Raw genomic sequence first — 21236 nt, 5'->3', positions numbered from 1 at the left:
GAATCTAGAGAGAGAGAATGAATCCCGAGTTCCTAGAGAGAGAGAGAGAAAAAAAACCATTACTTCACTACTAAGCAACTCAAAATATCCTTTTAAAGAGCCTTTGACCCGGGTGGATTCGTCGACGAATTGGTGTCCTCGTCAACGAGTCCGCCATTGGCTTCATTGACAAGACGGTGGCCTCATCGACAAGCCAGATATTTCTAATTTCCCCGATCCTCTCGGCATTCCGTCGTCAATGAGCCTCTGAATTTCGTCGACGAGAAGGATGAAGACTTCGTCGACGAAATCTGGCTTCGTCGACGAGGCCTGCTCTTTTACCAAAATGCACTTCTCTTTAAATATTTAAAAACCACTTATCATGGTTCGGGTTCTTATAGTCACCCTGAAAAAAAGAAAAAAAAAATAGAAGAAAAAATAAGACCCATCAATGTTAATAAAATAATAATTGATAGTGGCACGTCTGGACTCTTTCTATTTAAATATTTTTTATAAAAGTAAACTCTGATTTTTTCTAGAAATAATACATGGAAACATATAATTATTATTACTCACAATTCAATTTTTATTAATTATAAATTCATATTTTAAATTTACGAATTTTTGTTTATAGAAATAAATATATTAATTAATTTGACGTTGGTTAAGGAAAGGTATAAGGTGAAGCGAAATTACTGAATTTCCAGAAATATATAAGGGGAAAGGAGTAGTTCAAGCGAGATTTGCCACGCGCGTTCCATTTCTAATGCAAATCTCGCAGGACCATTCTCCGAGATTTTCTACCATGCATCACCATGAGATGCCCTGACCCTTTAAATCTTGCAAGACCATCCTGTGAGATTACGTAAGCCTTAAAATGGGAATTTTTTTTCCAAAACAAGGTATTATTTAATATTTTATTAAATAATAAAATTAAAATAGGAAAAAAAACTCTATGAAACTGTCCAAAATTATTATTAGATTTTAAATATTTTTAATGGATTGAATTCATTACTAGGATTTATTACTTAAATTTATCATTTGTACCCTTAACTCTAAATGAGTACAAATAAAGACACAATTATCTTCTAAAAATTTCCAACTCAACTAAATGAAAATCATCTACTAGTCTAATGGTAAACAGACTTTAGTTTCTTTTATTTTTCTTATATCTTTGTCTCCTTATTTCTTACTTTTTTTCCTCTTCTTATTCTCTCCCTTTTTTTTATCCATCCTTACGTTTTTTACTTCCATCTTTCCTCCTTCCTACAATTTCTATGATTCTATCTCTATTATTATACTTTTGATGAGAGTTGACATAACGAGTTTATTCACAACTAATATAAAATCTACCCATTTAAATCTATATAATCTCTTGAAAGATACTTAATTTTTTATCAAATAGTTTCTTAACTTTCTAATAATCCTCTCATTGGATATAAGTGGACCTCTCCCGTTACAACCTTCTTAGGACCATTCACCAAAACTATGTGAAGTATAACCTCTACAATGCCACCCCTAGTAAAAGCTCATTGAATTGCTTAATATAATTTGTTATAGTCGTGATTTCAACCGCTTACCAAACAATTGGTTTTTATAGGAAGAAGGGAGGTGTTGTCTCATCAATTTCCATAAGCTAATGGGAAGTTCACCTAATGGAGGGTTTGTTGAAAATTTTGTCAATTCTTCTTGGCTAGTTGTATGTGTTTTATATCAACAATTCACTCACAGCATGTTTAGTTCGCAAAATGAAATTAAGGGAGAAATGGAATAAGTTAGATGGAATCATTATACGAATATAATGGAATGACACCATGATTTTTAAACCCAAACCAGCTGATCCAACCCAATTCATTCGAAAACTCACCTAATCAGTCCGAGTGATGGTCAAGAATTAGATATGTAGAGAGTCAATACAGAACCGACCAAATCGAAGCAAACTAGTGTAACTCAACTAAAACTAGAGTTAGCTAGAACTCTTTACAAGAATTAGAGTTAGCTTATGCATAAGCTTCTAATGATTTTGTTCTAGGGGTTATAGTAAAGTTAGCTAGGTATAGATATTTTCTACAACATAGGACCTAATTCATTTAGAAAAAGTCAAATATTTTGCTCCATGTCCTAGGTATAATAATACAATAAATTAGGGTAAAAGACACTAACCTCCCATGAGGTTTGGCAAAAAGAGAATGACCTCTCTTGAGATTTCAAAAATTTTAAAAATTTTAACTGAGATTTGTTAAAAAGACACAAACTTCCTTTTGTATTTTGCAAAAAGATATTTTTTTTAGAGAAAGTCTGTATTTTTTTGACAAATCTCAAGGATAGTGCAATCCTTGGGGGGTATGCTCAAGGCAGGGATGTATGCTGATTTGGTCGAACCTTGATAACAAATTTTATGTGTCTCTCTCTCCTTATCTCATTTAATTACTGCACTTTAACTTCCGCATGTATATGCTTTCATTTATCGTTATAATTATTTGCATGCACACCTATATTTAAATGAGATATGTTCCACGTGTATGTCTGCATTTATCGTTTTATTTTATCATACATACGTGAAAATGTGATATGATATGTGGTGAATCGGTGAAAATATTTAAATTAGTCAAAAAATTTTAAAATTCAATTCACCCCCCTTTTGGGATCACACCAAAGTCAACAAATAGTGTCCAATCAATAAAGCACTTGTAATTTGCAAAGAACAACTATACTTTGACAGAGAGGACCACAATTTATAGGTAGGTTAAAAATATATATTTTGTTGGGATTCTTATTACACACTTAATCTGTGTCAAAATTAAGATACTAACCTAAATTTAAAATTTTCCATGCTTGGTCATTACCTTTGCCTACAACACCACCTCTAAGCCCCTCTCTCTGAGTTGTGATGTCATTGTCCTCTACTACTGTGTGTTGTTTTTTATTTTTACTTTTTAAAATTTGTTAGTGCCCAAGGCTTGACATATGCATAATTTCAGAATAATCATTGGTGTATATCAACATGAATTTGAAATTTGAAGGTTCATGTGAAATTCCTCCAAAATAAAGAGATGCTATTAAAATTCGCATTGTTACATTTATAGCATAAAAGATGAAGCGTCACCTCTCCACATATCCCCCTATTGTTGTATAGACAATATTTTATAGAATTCAACTATGAACATTTTAGTTGAAGCATCATCTCCTTATGCATAGAATAAGGCATTAGACACCACTTCTATTTCCAGTTTCTTCGACCTTTTACAAACTTTTGATTTATTCAAGATTTGAATTACTACAATGCATTTTGACTGTTATTTTAAACATGAGATAATATAAGATATTGCGAAGTGAAAATTTAGTACATACGTTGTTAAATTAGATACGTGTTCACTAATGCTCAATACTTAATTATAATTTATGACTACCTTCTCAAGTATTCTAAAATTAAACTTTTATATACCAAAACATATAAGGTGTTAGAGTTTTCGTGCATCACATGTATCCTACTCTAGTGTACATTTACTAAGTGTAAAAGAGTCAATTAATTACTACAAATTATAGGATTGTACATCATATTTGTCAAATTTTCTTTTGATGAATTGGAAAACTCACTAATGTTATAGTACTATATTAATGAATTATAATAATATATTATATGATATTGTTATTAGTTAAGGCATCCTATTTTAACACATTCATATTACATTATTATAAAATAATATAATTCTTTTTAGTATTTTTCATATCAAACTAAGAAGGTTGGAGCCCACGTGCTATAAGAAAATAGCACACATAACGAAGCAATGGACTTGAAAAATGACACTAAAGGCTAGACCTCGTGCTTTGTCTAGCATCAAAATAAGAATTAGGAAATCAACATTTTTGTTCTAGGATGCCATCCACATGGTTCATTGAATATAGTTTCATGTACCTAACAAATTTATTTTTTTTCAAATTTGGCCTCCTTGAACGAGCAAAAGTTGTTGATACCCTACAAGATTTAAGGTTTGTCCTAGGCAAGGAGAATGTCTGCCGGATTAAATCCAATATAGCTTTGCTAAAGACAAAAAAACACTACTAAGCTCTCTCATCTTCAGACATTTTCTCCTTCTCCTCAACATGAAATTATGTTAGAAGAAGAGATCATATTAAATAGGCTCACATTATTTGGAACAAAACACAGCATTATAAATCAATCTTCTATTATACCTGCATTTGACAAAGTGAACTTGTAGGAAAAAAAATCTAAAACACAACTTGTAAATTATGTGTTATTGAAGTTGACACAAGGTACCAACTATTTTTCACCTTCCCGATTGCACCACATTTGGGTTGCAGACCGGAAAATAATCAAAGGATAATTTCACTTCAATCTTACATACCAACCATATTTTTCATAAATTTATAGTTGCATGATCTTTTAAAATGTAAATCCAAAAATCGAGATAAGAAAAACTTTGAATCAACTTACTACATTAACAATATATTTGAAAGCATGCATTTTAGACCTTAAATTCAGATTTAGGCATACAAATTTCAATACAATTTTATATTACATCTTATTCAAATCTAATATGACTCTAAATCAAAGATTTATCTAAACATGGATTGGGAAAATTGTGTAAACTAATTTAGACAACCACCCTATGCAAGCTTTGATGCAAAAGATTCATGAAAATACAAGCCTTGATGCGAAAGCCAAAGGCTATTTTGGATGTGAACCCGTAAGGTGCTTTTGACATCAAAAAATTTCTATCATTGCTGGCTAATTAAATATTTAGTTACCATTGGATTTTATCAGTACATGTAAAGTAGCAAGGCTGCTTCACCCCTTTGTTATTTAATAAATATGCTGTGTAGATAAAGTTCATTGTTATATTATTTTGTGAATATAATAAAACTATATTTTTAACAAAAAAATATAAATTTTGAATAAGTGAATTTGAATAAATTTCAATACAATTTTATATTACATCTTTTCCAAATTCATACAAATTCAAATCCAAAACTTCTCCAAATAAAAGATAATAATATAATATTTTATGATATAATTTAATATTAAATTATTATAACTAAATAATAGTTTTATTTTTAAAAATTTTTTACCCTTAGTTCAACACTATAAATATCGCAAAAACATGCAATTATGAAACTGAAAGTCTCCTTTCTAGTATAGGGGCACATGACAACAGGGATAATTTAATTCCAAGAAACAAGATACTTGCGAAAATGCATGATGCCATAAATAAGCATGAAATAAAACTTTTCATGTATGTAGAGCTCATTCCCAAAGAACATAAAATTCCCATCGTGCAACTTTCAAACTTAAAAATAATTCCCACCGTGCGACTTTCAAACCTAAAAATAATGTGGGGATCACAATACCATGAAAACTTTCCCAAACTAAATGGTACCTAAATGATTTGTGCTCTTACAAACATTTTTAACAATACCAATGGCTAGGCTCCGTTATGAACAGTGCTTTTGAGTGAGTGACAATGTTCGTTCCAATTTTAAAATACTAAATCAAATAGAAAGTTCGTGCTAGAGTTGCAAAATACATATTTGCACCAACAATTCAAAGTTTCGAACTGACTTCTTAAATTGGGAGAAGGCCCTTGGCACAGAACAAAGGAAGCAGATCCCATTCCCCATAATTGAAGGAATGGGGAAGGGGGGTCACAAAGCCAACATGAAAGAAACATTTGGGGTGATATACTACTAGCAAACACATGAGAACATCACCTTGTAAACTCTAGCTTTCGTTTGAAAGGGACGTGGGTTTAGAAATGTGTAGATTCAAACAAAACAATGCAAAATTGTCTTGGATTGTGTTCAAATGCACACAAGTCCAAATCAAAATCCCATTTCCCTGCTCCTAAACACAAAATATTTTAAACATGGCTCCCCCTTAAATCAAATACCATCCAGTTCTGTCTAAGCAGATCAAATGGGGCTTTTTTGACTTCCCCAAAATATAGATCATAGATAGGTTTTCTTTTCCTTTTTATCCCCTGATTTTCAACTTGAAACAACAATGGGGACCCAAATGATGAAACAGTAAAGACAGCCTTTCTACAAGGAAACCTACAATGTTGGTGACACCTTGAGTCCTTTAGTTTGTTACACTGCTCCCTAGTTAACTTCCAGAGTCACCTAATACTACAGGTTCAATCAACATTAGAAATTACAACTACCTACCTGACAAAGCAAGCAGGGCAAATGTCATAGTTAACACACATACATCCCTACAGTTAAGCAGTTAGAGATTACAAACCAACCATTGGAAAAGCAAATAAGATCAACTATCAATGAGGGTCATCATATCAGTGTTACCATTTCCGATTAGTCAAGTCTATCGGTAGTAAGCCTGCTGATAAGCCGGTGCCAAACCATTTCCATAACCTCCATATGTTGGGTAATTTATTGGAGCTCCAGGATATGATCCAGCGAGAGGAGGAGCTGCCTCTGGCGAGTAAGCATATGGGTTGGTCGGCGGGCTCCGGCTGCCATACATAGTAGGTGCAGCTGGCCTGTCATAAGCATATGTCGGCATTCCAGCAGCAGGGTATTGGGCATGTGAGGGAGACCTGACAAACGTGGGAGCAGCTGGGAAAGAAGAAACATATGCATTTGTTGATCGACCAGCCTTGGCCGGAGGCATGGGGCCTCCATTGCTGCCTCGCGTTCTTTTGTTGGCAGGGACTGCAGCAGCTGGCTTCTTCTTGTCGGTCTTGGCCTTCTCCAGCTGTTCCAGACGCTTCCTGAGGTTTTCTGGGGGGAACTCAGCCTCAAGTTTGTACTCTTCAATACACTTGATGACAGCACGCAACGCTGACTGCTCTTTGCGAACAGCTAGATGCTGCAAAGCATATAAAAGTATCATTCATTAGTTGTAAGGCTACTCACATCTGTTGCTTCAAACATTAAGAACAAAAATACAGGATTTGGGATGGTGTTACATTATTGTCATAAGAGAATTTCAGTTAACTCAATACCAACAACCTATTTGCTTATTTGTTTTAGGTGTTTTGTTAATACGACCACAGCATTTATTAGCATCTCATGAATGCTCAGTAAAATAACAATTTGAGAATGGAGTCTGAACAAAGAAAAATGGGTAAAGGCTATTCTTTATGAGCATACCAAGAAGTAAACATGGTAAAAAGTGGGTAGATAATATAGAGGTACACCTTGCATTTAATGATTGATAGAACAAATAATACTATTTTTCAGGGAGGATAAACAAAAGACATACTGAAGCTCGGCCAGCAATATTTTGATCCTCCAAAATAGAAGCTGCTGCCTTCTTTGCATCTTTTAGAAAAGCCTTCAGTAGTGGGACTGGAGGAAATTTGTCTGCAAGACCAACTTCATGAGTGAAATGCACAGCATCCACCTGCTGGCCCCTGCTAATTAACTCTTCAATCATATCTGCACATGACACACACATGCATTAAAACTTCAGTCATAGCTCCTACCAATACAAAGGAAAATTTCGTATAATTCCTAATAAAACCCTACAGCTTCTTAACGGCTTGCTCAAAATTACTACATGTCAACAATCATTAGAATTCAGGCATTCAAGTGAACAAGTGAAATGACCTTCGATAAATTAGATTCTCCATTACACACAAAAGGAAAAAAATGCACAGGCACGTCTGATAAAATATGCAACAATGCCTGGGGCATAGATGCTAGATAATCTATTAACTGATAAATGGTGCCATGGAGAAACTCGTCTATTGACACATACAAGAGATCAGGTTACTCAGACAAGACATACTCAAAGATCAGTTGTAAGGTGGTATTGTTCAAATTATACATAGAAATGGCACTATCTTCATCTCAACCATTTGCAAACAATAAACAGAATTTGATTATTTCTTTTCCAATCACTTGAAAGGCAAGTGTAGCAGCTTGGCACTGAATTCTGCTTCCAGCACCTCCTGATTAATATTTGCCTTCCTTGTTTCCCCTATCAAATTGCGGCTTAATTTTTATAAGTATATACTAGCTCAGACAATTGATGATATGATGGCCCCCTCTATTTTTTCTTCTTCAAGGGGAGCTCGCAGAGATTGCCATCTTTTATCTATCATTCATCATTTTTACTACTAATTCTAGGCATGGAGATGAAGGTGATCAAACTCAAGCTTCATAGTTTTGAATGCAAGGCTATGGTGCCACCCCAATTAGGAGCTCACCAGCTAAGCTAACTAGCAATGCCAATGTAAAAAAAGGGCAGCCCGGTGCACAAAGCTCCTGCGTATACGGGGTCCGGAGAAGGGGCGAACCACAATAGGTCTATAGTACGCAGCCTTACCTTACATTTTTACAAGAGACTGTTTCCACGTCTTGAATCCGCGACCTCCAAGTCACACGGAGACAACCTTACCATTGTGCCTAGCTCGCCTTCAACAATGTCATTGTAAAGAATTTCTATAATTGGCTTGGCGTTAATTATCAAAAGATTATTCTAAACCTATGTGCCTAAGTATATCATTCAATATGATTTGAATTAGAACTTTATTTTGAATTAGGTCATTTCTTGAACAACATAATATTCCTAATCAGACAAAAGAGTACAGCCATCCCCTAGCAATAATACAGAGCTATTTAGTATCACTGTCAAAAATATGAAAATAAAAACCTAAGGTAAAAGCTAAAAAGCAGAAACAAAACCTAAAAACTAAAAACAGCAACTTGCTTAATATTTTTAAAATTGAAACAAATTTAAAAGTTCATTAAAAACAAATGCTCATTTTTGTCCTTGAGTCAAATAACAATTAAAAAATATGATTAAAATAAGAAAAATACCGACAAAAAAAAAAAAAAAAGACACATCAAAAATTTAAAAATATTATAATGAAAGTAAAATTTTTTATAATTATTTTGCTTAAAATTATTATATTTCAAAACTCATAAATTTTAATTCTACAAGAACAATCTTTTGGATAAAAATATTTTCTAAATGGCTTCCATTAATTTTTCAATTTTCTTAAAAAAACTATGAATATTTTATTTTAATTGTATTTTAACACATGGTCATTTTATTTTCAATTTTAATTAAAGATTATCGATAAAATGAATGATTAAACCGCAAAAAATAATTCTGGATATTAAATAATTCTGGCGACAGGTTGCCAAAACAAATGAAACCAATTGATAACAGTTGACACTTACAATAGAAATAAAAAACTAGCAACATAAACAAACATATTGTTATAATATATTTCTTCTAGACAAAAACGAAAAAAAAAATAAAATTATACAAACAGAGAATTGCGTAAATAAACCTTTCCACACACACAGACAGACAGAATGAGTCACAACTACAGCATGTTCCTCTCTCTCTCTCCCTTTCCTTTTTTGTAACCAAAAGAACAAGATTGCACTACTAATGAGCAATACAACCTCTCTCTCTCCTTTTTTGTAATCGTAAGAACAAGATTGCACTAGTAACTAGGGATCCAATTTAAAGCATTACAAAGGGCAACAAAGAAGAGAAACAAAGTTAGTAGAGGCAGATAGGACAAAGGAGGGGAAAAGGAAAGAAGCATGCGATTTCACAAATATTCTTCCTTTAAACACAGTAGAACGGTGAAAATGATGAGCACAGTAAACCAAACATCATTTGGAAAGGGCCTATTCAAGTTGAATTATAAGTCCCAATGCAGAAACATGTGTGCTGTTATGTAACTAGTCGTTAAACAACAGCAGCAAAAGAAGCACTCAAAGAAATGCACCTAGAGCACTCTCACATGGAGACATTGGACAAGCTAGAATGTTTCCAAAGAAGGCAGGCATCAATCTTTCTAAACTATGCAGCAATTAAATATGCTATGAGAAAGACCAAATCAGTTGTTACTCCACATACCCCATCAGATATTGCTTTGCACCAATGACAGTCACTGATAAATTCAGATAAACATTGCAACTTGTCAATAAATTCATTTACTACATATATCCTACGCAATCAGCATTGCCGACAGCCAACAAAATCAACTCAAATTCTAGAGCTGTATGGTTGCTTCCATGTACATTATAAACAGATGATTCAACATCCAGAAATTAGCTCCCTTACCTTTTGCTAACCATCTCCATAATAATAAAACCAATGATCTGTAAACATGAGCATGGAATTTAAACCAACCCATAAGAGCAAGATCCAGGCATAAAATTATTCAATCATTTATATTGAATTATGAGCTTATCCCCTAAAAGATCTACGTCCATTATGCATTAAAGCAGGCATACTTGAAACTATTTTCTGCTCCTTTTTTTTGGTGCATAGAAGTGAAGTTTCAGTCCAATACCCAAGCCCTAAACTGCACCCCATCCTAACACCTTGGTGGTACTGTTTCCACTTCCATCAACCAAGAATAAGAAAGTAAAGCCTCCAAAAAATTTAAATTAAATAAATCAAAATTTGAATGGAAATATGTAAGTGTAGTTTGGAGCTACCCAAAATATTGAAATGGTAATAGGAGCCCTCAACAACTCAAAGGCAAGGCTTTCTCCTGTCGTTTTTGTTTTTGACCATTTTGAGGAACATAAATCAAATTATAAAATAACGCCTTTGTGTATAAATTAGTATAATACTTCAAATGGACAGGAAAGGTAGCAGACTAGTCTTTCCCACTTCTCGTTTTCTTAACAAAAAAGATCAATGGAAGGAAACAAAATAATTGACACTCAGATTATTAACAGTCAAATGTTTTTCAACCCATTTTCCTCCCACTTCTCGAGGAATCAGTTTTAGAAGAGGTGGAGGCCACTTTTCGACCATTTTCTTAACAATTTCATCAGAAAAAGGTAAAAGGGATTTTTCCACTTATTTTTCCTGCCCTCCACAAATCAAATAAGTCCCGTACTAAGAGCAAGAGGTTGTCAAATTCAATAAATATCAATAAATGCCTTCAATTAGCTAGTTTGTAAACCTTTGGCAACTTAAAATGTTTTTCTTCCTAAATACGAAAAACCCACAAAATAAATCTGATATAAGTATCTTGATTTAGTAGAGCTTAAATTGCTCATTATGGGACATGATCTGAGCAAAATTTGCGATGGAACACCCTCCAAAAGAAATAGATGTACATTATATACATACACACGTACATCTATAAAGCAGCTCTCCAATCACACTGCAAATCACCCAAAGACATAAAGCACCACCACCCCCCTCCCTGAAACAAATAATAAAATAATAAAAATTAAGAACTTGCTAAAACGTACGTGTGTGTGTGTGTGTATGTTTGTCTAATTGCAGCAAAATTTACTAAGAGAGGAACAAAGGAGGATTAGATGTCATCAAAGCTAGGGTAAAAAAGGCAAAAGAAAACAAGAAGCGAAGGAAGCTTTTTAAGAAAACCCTTTTTTATCCTTTTACATGCAGACATATTTTAAACCATTCAGTATTCATTATTTTTAAGTATTAAGACATTCAATATTCTGATTTTATTAATATTGCATATGTGAAAATTTTCCTCAATAATACCCTTGCAGGCTTCAAGGAGCTTCTTAGTGGATTTCAAGTAAACCATCCAATATTGTTTAGAAAAAAAACTACCAGATAAAATTCATCCAAAGCAAAAACACTTAAACTGCCCACCTGTCCCCAATCATCACAAAGTAACCAACCCAGAATACAACTTATCACAAACCAAGAAAAACCACAAACTACCTTTTCTCAATTTGCAATGTGCCCAGGCTTGTATGCAAACATAGCATCTAGAAGGGCATAAGAATCAAGGCTCTGTGAAACATTATAAGTTCCCACAATTAACTCATCCTTGCGGATATCTATTGACATGTTAAAGAAGAAATTTCTATGCTAAAAGGATTCAAAATACCTGAACATTAACCAAATTTTTCAAATGCTCGTTTAAATTGGTAATAGAAAACAAACACAACCAATTCAATTTCCTACAACTAAAGTAATTCCCACAATTCCCTTGCATCCTAATCAATCTTACAACTCAATTACTAATCACTCTGTAGCACTGCCAATTCCCTATAGTGAAAAACCACCACTAACTTCTGCAAATCATGCAAACTTTTATGGCATCAAGCTTATCAAAAAGCAAATACCAAGAATGGACTGCTAAATACACAAGTGACATGTCACACATAATATGCAGCACACTATTGTTGCAACATCAATGGATAATTATACCATTTTAAGAAGTCTTATGATAAGAACACTAGAGACTACACCCAAATATATACTCCTTAACCAACAATAGCAAACATAATGAGAAGGAAAAATAAATGCTTTCATCCAAAACATCACCAGGAATCAATCTTGACCCAATGATTTCAAGACACGAAACTACTCCACCGGCCCAAATGGCAACTTCACTTCATCAATATCGGCCATCTCAAAAGGAGACCGGAGTATTACAATGTCTATAACAAATATCATAAAATTACGCTATTGTGTGAGTGTGTGAGAGAGAGAGAGAGAGAGAGAATTTTCAAGGTATTACTCTGCTTGTGGCTTGGTGTAAAACTTTTTTTTCCCAATTTATATCACATAAACAATATGTTAAAAACTAAATGTTTGAACCATATTTTTCCCTCAAATAAGACCATGTGTTAGCCATTTAACCAAACCTAATTTTCCAATAACTTGACGGGCTAATAAACATCACCCTGAGCATGCACCAAGTACATAGGAAGTGCATACTGCATAGCTTACTCAAGCTCACTGCATAAAACATTCACCAGCATTTAAAAGGGCGTATTATTTCTTTCTACTTCCATTTTGACCTCTTTGAACATTTGAACAAATGAAACAGGTTTTGCAATGCATGTATTGATTTCAAAAACCTGGAACAATAATTTTCAAAAACTGTTTGTCCACATTTTTAAAAATCAACAGAGGCATTAAAAACTTCTGCGAGGGTCAAAATCTTAAAACGAAATAAATAAAAATGAAACTAGAAATAAAACAAGCCAGCATGTTCTCAAAGCACCTTGGTTGCAAGTGACCATGAATGAATGTCTGACTCAAAACATTAATCAATGATTGCATTTGAGGGGCAAGAATTCAGGAGGCAAATTTTTACACCTCTGAAACATGATTCAGTAGATGCAGAGGAATATTGTGACAAAATTCAATCGACTGAGTACAGCTCATTCCACACATATATGGTACTTACAAAAGCTCCCAAAAATAGAAAAAAAAAAGAAAGAAAAGAAAGTAAAAACAAAAGCAGATGAAGAAGCAACGTACCAGCCATTTTCTCACCCAACCCGAGGGCAACTGCAAGCTTAGGCATCTGCTTCCGCCACGCAGACCCAACAACAAGCTTCCTATACAAATCAACATCTTCCTTCTTAACAATCCCAAATGTCACCAAATGCTGCAGAAACGTGTGCACATCCGGAGTCTTCACATTCTCGATCCCACCACGCTGGTCTAAGCTCGCCTTCCACGTCTCCGCAAAATCCTTCGCTCGTTCCTTCATCCGTGGTGTAACCAAAGGGCGTGAACTTCCCAGGACAGGATCGACCACCACCGGTATCAACGACTCCAGCACCAGAACACACGCCCATCCCAAATCATTTGTTCTCTCACTCTTCTCTACTCTCTTATCCACCGGAAACACCTCCGACATCGCTTCCAGTACGAATCTTGCCGGATCAACACATTCAGCCAAAGCCACTGGTATCTGACTCCTCAGCACATCCAATTCCTTCTTCCTCACAGTAATAAACTTCCAAAACCCCTCCGTGTCCATCTTCAGACAAAAACATTTCAGCGTCATCAGTAATCCATCCGTATCATCAACCTCGCCATTATCATCGCCATCACCGCCTTTCTGGACAGCGATCAATGCAGCCTCCTTGCACCCTGCAACTTTTCCGAGGGCGATCTCAACGCTGCCGTCGATGGTGACTTCGCGCTTCTCAAGCACGGTGAGGGACTCCTTGGTTTGGTGGTCTAGTGTCTGGATTTTGTGCTTGAGAGCCTCAGACTTCCTGCGCAAGTCCTGCTCGAGCGAAGTGAAGTGATCGGAGAGCTCTTTCCATAGCAGAGTACAGGACGTCATCAGAGAAGTCTGCTTCTGAAAATCGTCAAAACTCGGCGGCGACTGAGGAAACTCTCCGCCGGGATCCGGCAACGAGCCCATGGCTACACAGGGAAGATTCAGAAACCCTAGATATGAAAGTGAGAGGCGTGATATAGAGAGAGAAGCGGGTGGGGGGAAGGGGGGGGAGGGAGAGAGGGAGAGAGAAAAGATGATAAAGCTAGGTGGTGGGGAGCACAGAACGGCGAACTGACGTGGGCGAGTGAATGAACGACACGTGCGGGGAGTAATCCAGAACCGGGTGTGGAGGGCGATGCTATCGTGCGCGAGTAGTCCGCAGGCCAGCCTGAGGCAGCCAGCTAGGCAGACGTGCTAAAGTGAGCGCGGGGTGCGAAAGATAAGACTGCTGACGCGGTGGAACGAGAAAGCGACGCGCTTGCTGACGACCGAGGTGAGATGCCCTGCGCTGGGTGTGTTCGTTGAGGGCGGGGGCTAAAATGCGCCTCACTGAGTGCGCGCGTGGCGGCTACTGTGGCGCAAGATCGTGGCGCGAGCGAGTGGTGGCGTAGGGCAGCGTTTGGGTGGGGGCGCGTAGGGATATAGTTCGGTGGGAAGTGGGTGGCGGTTGGCGGAAGGACGTGTTTGGAAAGAAGAGAATAACGGAATAGAAAATAATAGAGTAGAGAACAGAGAATTTGGGTAATCTTTCGTTTCCCGGAAACCGAAGCTGAATCAGTCTGAAAAACGGGGGGAGGTTGGGGAAAGGCTGGAAAGTGGGGGAGGGGCCACCGCACTGATCCCCCACATGGGTTAGGGTTAGGGTTAGGGTTAGTGGGTTCAGATAAAAGTAATAATAAGGTGAGATGGTTGGTATTGGCATGCGCAGCACCCCAAACACCAACTTAATAAAATAAAAATAAAAAATAAATGGATGGGTAAAACCGAAGGAAGCGACACTCTTCTCGTTCAAAATTTGGCACCCTGTTTTTGAATTTCGAAATTTGTTGGGCAGAAAGCAAAAGCGTGCACTAATCATTGTCTGCATGCGAGGCATCTCCCCCCAGCCCCCGGTTTGGGAAAGGGTTCTATTTCTATTTCTCACGCCAAGGATTAAAAGGATGGTTTTGTGCTGCAATAGTTCCTTGATCATCTGTAGGTAGTCAAGTAGTTCAATTGAGTATGAAGTAGAAACTAAGTTTTGAAATCAACCCTCAATTATTATTATTATTATTATTATTATTATTTTAAAAAAAATTAAGAATTTATATTAAAATAGGCATAAATAATGCCCATCATTACTTTGAATAAAAATGAAAGACGTGCAGCCATCCTCTCTTATCAATCATAAGCGAGATGAGGGTTGAGACAATTTAATTCTCTCAAGGTGGGTATTTTTTTTAATGCTATACTTATGAGGATTTTCTTTGATCTACTACCTCAACTTAGGACAAAAGGGGGTCAGGGTTGGCATCCCAAACTACTACATAGTATAGTCGCTTATATTCAAGTTTTAGAGGAAATTCTGGGTAACTAAATAGGATACTTCACCCATATTTCTAACTTCAATTTCAACATGCTTTCTTATATGCATAATCTGTGTTTCTAAGGGACATGATGACTATACTCTCATCGGCCTATCCATTGCACAATGTTCTTTTAATATCCATGAGGTATTAGTATACAACTAAAACCTCTGTTATTGAGCACGTGAAATACAAAATGAATATAACGTCAACCACAAAACATGTTCCAATATGTTTGGAAAATTAAATCATGCGCATCATCTCAAGGAAGTCTTCAAAGAAGAAATCCATCAAATCATAAAGTTAAGATACATCTGGCATGAGTTTTATCCAACTCTACCAAACATTTGGGCAACTGGGATCAATTTCCAAACACCTTTCTATTTCTATATGTATATTTTTACTTGTTTTTATCATTGGTGATAGAAGATACTTCTTGAGCCTCAAATGTCTTGACCGTTTTGTTGCCAAGAGCAATACCAAAACCGAAAAGGTGGGGGAGATTTTTAAGTGAGAAAAAAATACCAAACCAACACATCCCCAGGCACCACCCTACAAATGCTAACGCATCTTTTATTACTCGTCATTTATACCCTGTGAATTCCTTTTCTTTCAGGTTGAAATCATTGCGTAACAAAACTAAAAATGGATAGATTTGAAAAGTACACCTTGCTTGTGATAACCATGCCTGCAAGTAAGAAGAAAGTCAGGTGACATCATAATCACTCCTAAAAACAACACCAAATCCAAACAAACCACACCTCTAATCACATAATGAACCACTTGATAGTTTGTCCCCCCACAGAATGTGACTTGTAGCCTGAGTTATACCATCCATTCTAATCCTGATAATAATGCCATGGTTGTCACCACCATTGTCTAACATCTTTAGACATAAGCCAATGCCTTTTACTATTCTCTTCAATGTAAAAATATTTAAACACAGATAAATGTCTTAAATCTTTGAACACAATCCCAAGCCTGGATACAGGTAAAACATCTCAATGGTATAAATCAAATATTTTAGAATTATTGTTAGTTTTAGACAAATTACGGTTCACGTTGTTTCCAAGAACTAACAGATCCAGGGTAATGAAACTGTTAAGCCACGACATTCAGCTAGAGGTTTCAAGCCAAATCCCAAATATTTGGGAAGAGGATAGACGTGCTCTGTTTTTTTTTACGTGTGGTCGTGGCAGTTTTCCGTCACACATGCGGCATGCATGCGACGTCGGCAGTGGACGGGGCCATTAAACACATGAACAACAATGTAGGAGTGGATTGGATCGTAGCAAATTTACGTGCAAATGGTCGTGGCAGTTTTCCGTCAGTTACGCTCTATTTTTTTTTTTTTTACGTGTATTTGCATGCTCTGTTTTACGTGAGTTCCTTTTATTCCGGTTTTCCTGTACGTGGCTTTGTCTATTTAAGCAGCCAAAAGCTATCAATGAGAGGGAGAAGAAGAAAAATCATTTTATCCATACCATGCGGTACTTTCTCACCCAAACAGAAAATAATTCACTTATCAATTGAGTTTCTGTGTTGGGACTTATCATTGGCATCAGAGCAAGGTCATTTATGAGAACTAACAAGGAGCGTATTGAGCACTTGGAGTATGGGCTCGGTGCAATTCAAGAAGGACTACAGCAAATGGAGTTTGGTATGAACAACAAATTCCACCATTTGGAGGAAACTCTCAATCAATTTTCGAATATGTTGCTCTCTAATCCGGAGACCTCAAACCATGGCTATCACCACCGAGACAACCAAGATGGAGGTCAGCAAATCACGTCGTCAAAATCAGCTAAGTTAGAATTTCCATGCTTCTCTCGAGATGATCCAACGGAGTGGTTCAATCGGGTGGAACAATTCTTTGAATACCAAGGCACTGCAGAAAACCAAAAAGGTCCCATGGCTGCGTACCACCTTGAAGGGGAGGCCAACCAACGGTGGCAGTGGCTTCGCAGGACGTTACAAGAAGAAGGACATTTGATCTCATGGGGAAAATTTGAAGAGGAATTATGGGCTCGCTTCGGACCATCAGGATGGGAAGAATTTGATAAAGCTCTCTCAAGGATCAAGCAACTGGGAACGTTGAGAGACTATCAACGCGAGCTTGAGAAGCTCGGCAACAATGTGCGTGGATGGACGCAGAAGGCGTTGGTGGGGACGTTCATGGGCGGCTTGACGGCTGAGATTTCTGATGGGATTCGGATGTTTAAACCGCAATCCCTCAAGGTGGCCATTAATTTAGCACGAATGCAAGATGAGCAACTTGCACAACAGCAACAGTTCACGCGACCACCAACTACAAGAGCTCCTCTAGCTCTTCCACAAACCACGCTTGTAGTTCCTGCTACCCCTGCTGTGCCAATCAGGCGCTTAACATGGGAGGAAATGTAAAGGAGAAGGGCTCAAGGTCTCTGTTTCAACTGTAATGAACGCTTGGAGGGGCATGCTGGTAACGTGGTATGCGAAGACATTACTGATCAGCAGATTTTGAGGGAGCCCAAGGTGGAGAACAGGAGAGGTACGGGAACATGAACTAGAACCAGAAATCACGTTGCATGCACTAACGGGGTGGTCGGGTCCAAGAACCATGCACATAACAACAAGAATGGGCCCTCACGAAGTAGTGGTTTTGGTTGACAACGAGTCGACGCATAATTTCATCAATGATCATTTGGCAAGCATGCTCAGGTTACCAGTGGTACCCAAGGAGGCATTTTTTGTCCGGGTGGCCAATGGAGAAAGACTAAAGTGTCAGGGGCGATACGATAAGGTACAAGTGGAGTTACAGGGCACCGAGTTTTACTTCACCCTTTTTTCTCTGCCCTTAACAGGTCTTGACCTTGTACTTGGTGTGCAATGGCTCGAAATGCTTGGCTCCGTGGTTTGTAACTGGAAACAATTGACCATGAACTTTATTTGGGAAAATCAGGACCGGAGGCTGCAAGGTGTAGATGTGCAAGCAATTCAGGTGGCATCACCAAAAGAAATATCCAAGGAGTTCCACCAAGGCCATGCGTTATTTGCGGTGTGCTTTCAACCAACCATGGGAACAACATCACATGATGCGCCACCTGATGATAAGCAGCAAGACATGCAGAGGTTGCTAAAAATCTATGCAGACGTGTTCCAGGAGCCCTCGAGTCTGCCACCTGTGCGCGAGGTAGAGCATTGCATTACATTCAAGGAGGGGACCGAGCCAATTAATGTATGCCCATATCGATATGCCCATTTCCAGAAGGAAGAAATCGAAAAACAAGTTCAAGAGATGCTGAATTCCGGCCTCATTCGTCCGAGCACCAGTCCATTTTCGGTGCCAGTATTATTGGCGAAGAAAAAGGGTGGAAGTTGGCGATTTTGCACAGACTACCGCGCACTCAATACCACCACCATCAAGGACCGATTTCCCATTCCGACGGTAGACAACATGTTGGATGAACTACATGGCACATCATACCTTACCAAGCTCGATCTAAGGGCCGGATATCACCAAGTAAGAGTAAATCCTTCCGACACCCTCAAAACTGCTTTTTGTACCAGTCATTATGGATATTTAGTGATGTCGTTTGGCCTATGTAATGCACCCTCTACATTTCAAGCCATCATGAATTCTATATTTCAAGTTTATTTTGGTTTTCTTCGATGATATTCTCGTATATAGTTCTACTTGGGATAGGTATATGGTGCATGTTAAACAAACCTTGGAGATTTTGAGGCAGCATCAATTTTTTGCCAAGGCCAGCAAGTGTGCATTCGGCCAACAGGAGTTAGAATATTTGGGACACATTGTTACGCCTCAAGGAGTGAAGGTCGATAATCACAAAATTGCAGCCATGGTGGCGTGGCCTCAACCAACTAATATTTCTGAATTACGTTGTTTTTTAGGCTTAATAGGACATTACAGGAAATTTGTTCGGAATTATGGCATCATCACTCGACCCCTACCAATCTCCTCAAGAAAGGGCAGTTCGGATGGAACGAGGACACCGAAGTAGACTTCATGACTCTTTAACAAGCAATGACCACCACATCTGTTTTGGCGATGCCCAATTTCGATGAGCCCTTCACCATAGAAACCGACGCTACAGCGGAGGGAATAGGCGCGCTTTTAACTCAACAAGGCAAGCACATCGCCTTTATGAGCCGTGCATTGGGAATTACAAAAAAAATCATGGTCAACCTATGCCAAAGAGATGCTTGCAATTGTGGATGCTATACGAGTATGGCGACCATTATTTATTGGGGAGGAAGTTCTTTATCCAAACTTACCAACGTAGCTTCAAATATTTTTTGGAACAACGTTTGGCGACACCAGAGCAACAAAAATGGGTAGCCAAATTACTAGGCTACGAATATGAGATCACTTATCGTCCAGGCCGTGAAAATTTAGCTACAGACGCCCTCTCACGCAAACCCAACAATCCAGTCCTTAATCACCTCCATGTACCCGCCATGACCATGTGGGATGAAATTCGGAAGGCAAACGGAGATCCATACATTCAGTCAATAGCCCAATTGGTCAAGACTCAAATCGACGGGCCATAAACACAACGACAGGGGTCATTATACTTCAAAGGCAAGGTACTCATTCCTTTCCAAGGGGAGTGGCGAACAAGGTTGCTACATGAGGCTCACGACACAAAAATCAAGGGGGCATTCAGGAGTGTTGCGGACATTCAAGCGGCTCGCTCAACAGTTTTACTGGCCTAAAATGTATCGAGAAGCCCAAGAATATGTCAAGCGATGTGTAGTTTGCCAAAAGATGAAATCAGAGACACTCTCACCTGCGGGACTTCTCCAACCATTGCCCATTCCTTGCCAAGTATGGGATGATATCACTCTCGACTTCATTGAAGGATTGCCCACGTCCAACGGCAAGGACACAATATTGGTTGTAGTTGACAGGTTTTGGCAAGAATTCTTTTAAATGTTGGGAACCAAGTTACAACTTAGCTCCGCCTATCATCTGCAAACCGACGGCCAAAGGGAAGTAATCAACCGCTATGTGGAGCAGTATCTTTGGTGCTTTGTGCATCAATGGCCGCGTAAGTGGAGTGCCTATCTTCCTCGGGCTGAGTTATGGTATAATACAATGTAACATGCCTCAACGGGAATGACTCCATTTGAGGCGTCATACGGGTGTCCGCCTCCCTCAATCTCGTTTTATTATAACAATTTTTATTCCGTCAATGAAGTGGATGAACATCTGATGACTAGAGATGAGATACTATGGCAGCTTAAAGCCGATTTGGAAACCTCCATCAATCACATGAAACAAACGGTTGATCAAAAGAGGAGGGATGTAACGTTCGAAGTAGGTGACATGGTGTTTCTCAAGTTGCATCCCTATCGGCAACAATCAGTTTTTAAACATGCCCAACAAAAGCTTGCAAGTCAATTTTATGGGTCGTATCCTGTCATACAAAAAATTGGAGCAGTTGCTTACAAGCTTCAGCTGCCAACGAAAGCCCGCAGCAGCGGACAAGGCCATTAAACACATGAAGAACACAGGAGTGGATTGGATCGTGGCAAATTTATGTGCTAATGGTCGTGGCAATTTTCTGTTAGTTGCGCTCGTCTTTTGTTTTTTTTTTAACGTGTATTTGCATGCTCTATTTTGTGTGTTTTGAGTTCTTTTTATTTCGATTTTCCTGTACAACTTTGTCTACTTAAGCAGCCAAAAGTTATCAATGAAAGGGAG

General features: G+C 37.7%; 1 protein-coding gene across 1 annotated transcript; it reads right to left on the bottom strand.

The window, feature by feature from the left end:
- Positions 1–6133: 6133 nt before the first annotated feature.
- Positions 6134–14936, bottom strand: LOC131151017 (FRIGIDA-like protein 4a). Its single transcript, XM_058102173.1, has 3 exons — positions 13205–14936; positions 7223–7398; positions 6134–6826 (listed from the first exon to the last, which is right to left on the bottom strand). The coding sequence occupies exons 1-3, from the start codon at positions 14103–14105 to the stop codon at positions 6320–6322; spliced, it is 1584 nt and encodes a 527-aa protein (XP_057958156.1). The 5' UTR covers positions 14106–14936; the 3' UTR covers positions 6134–6319.
- Between the last annotated feature and the right edge of the window lie 6300 nt (positions 14937–21236).

Source organism: Malania oleifera, chromosome 3, assembly GCF_029873635.1.
Source record: "Malania oleifera isolate guangnan ecotype guangnan chromosome 3, ASM2987363v1, whole genome shotgun sequence".
Classification (NCBI taxonomy): Eukaryota; Viridiplantae; Streptophyta; class Magnoliopsida; order Santalales; family Ximeniaceae; genus Malania; species Malania oleifera.
Note: the sequence above shows the minus strand (reverse complement) of the source record. Positions and strands in the feature narration are given on the sequence as shown.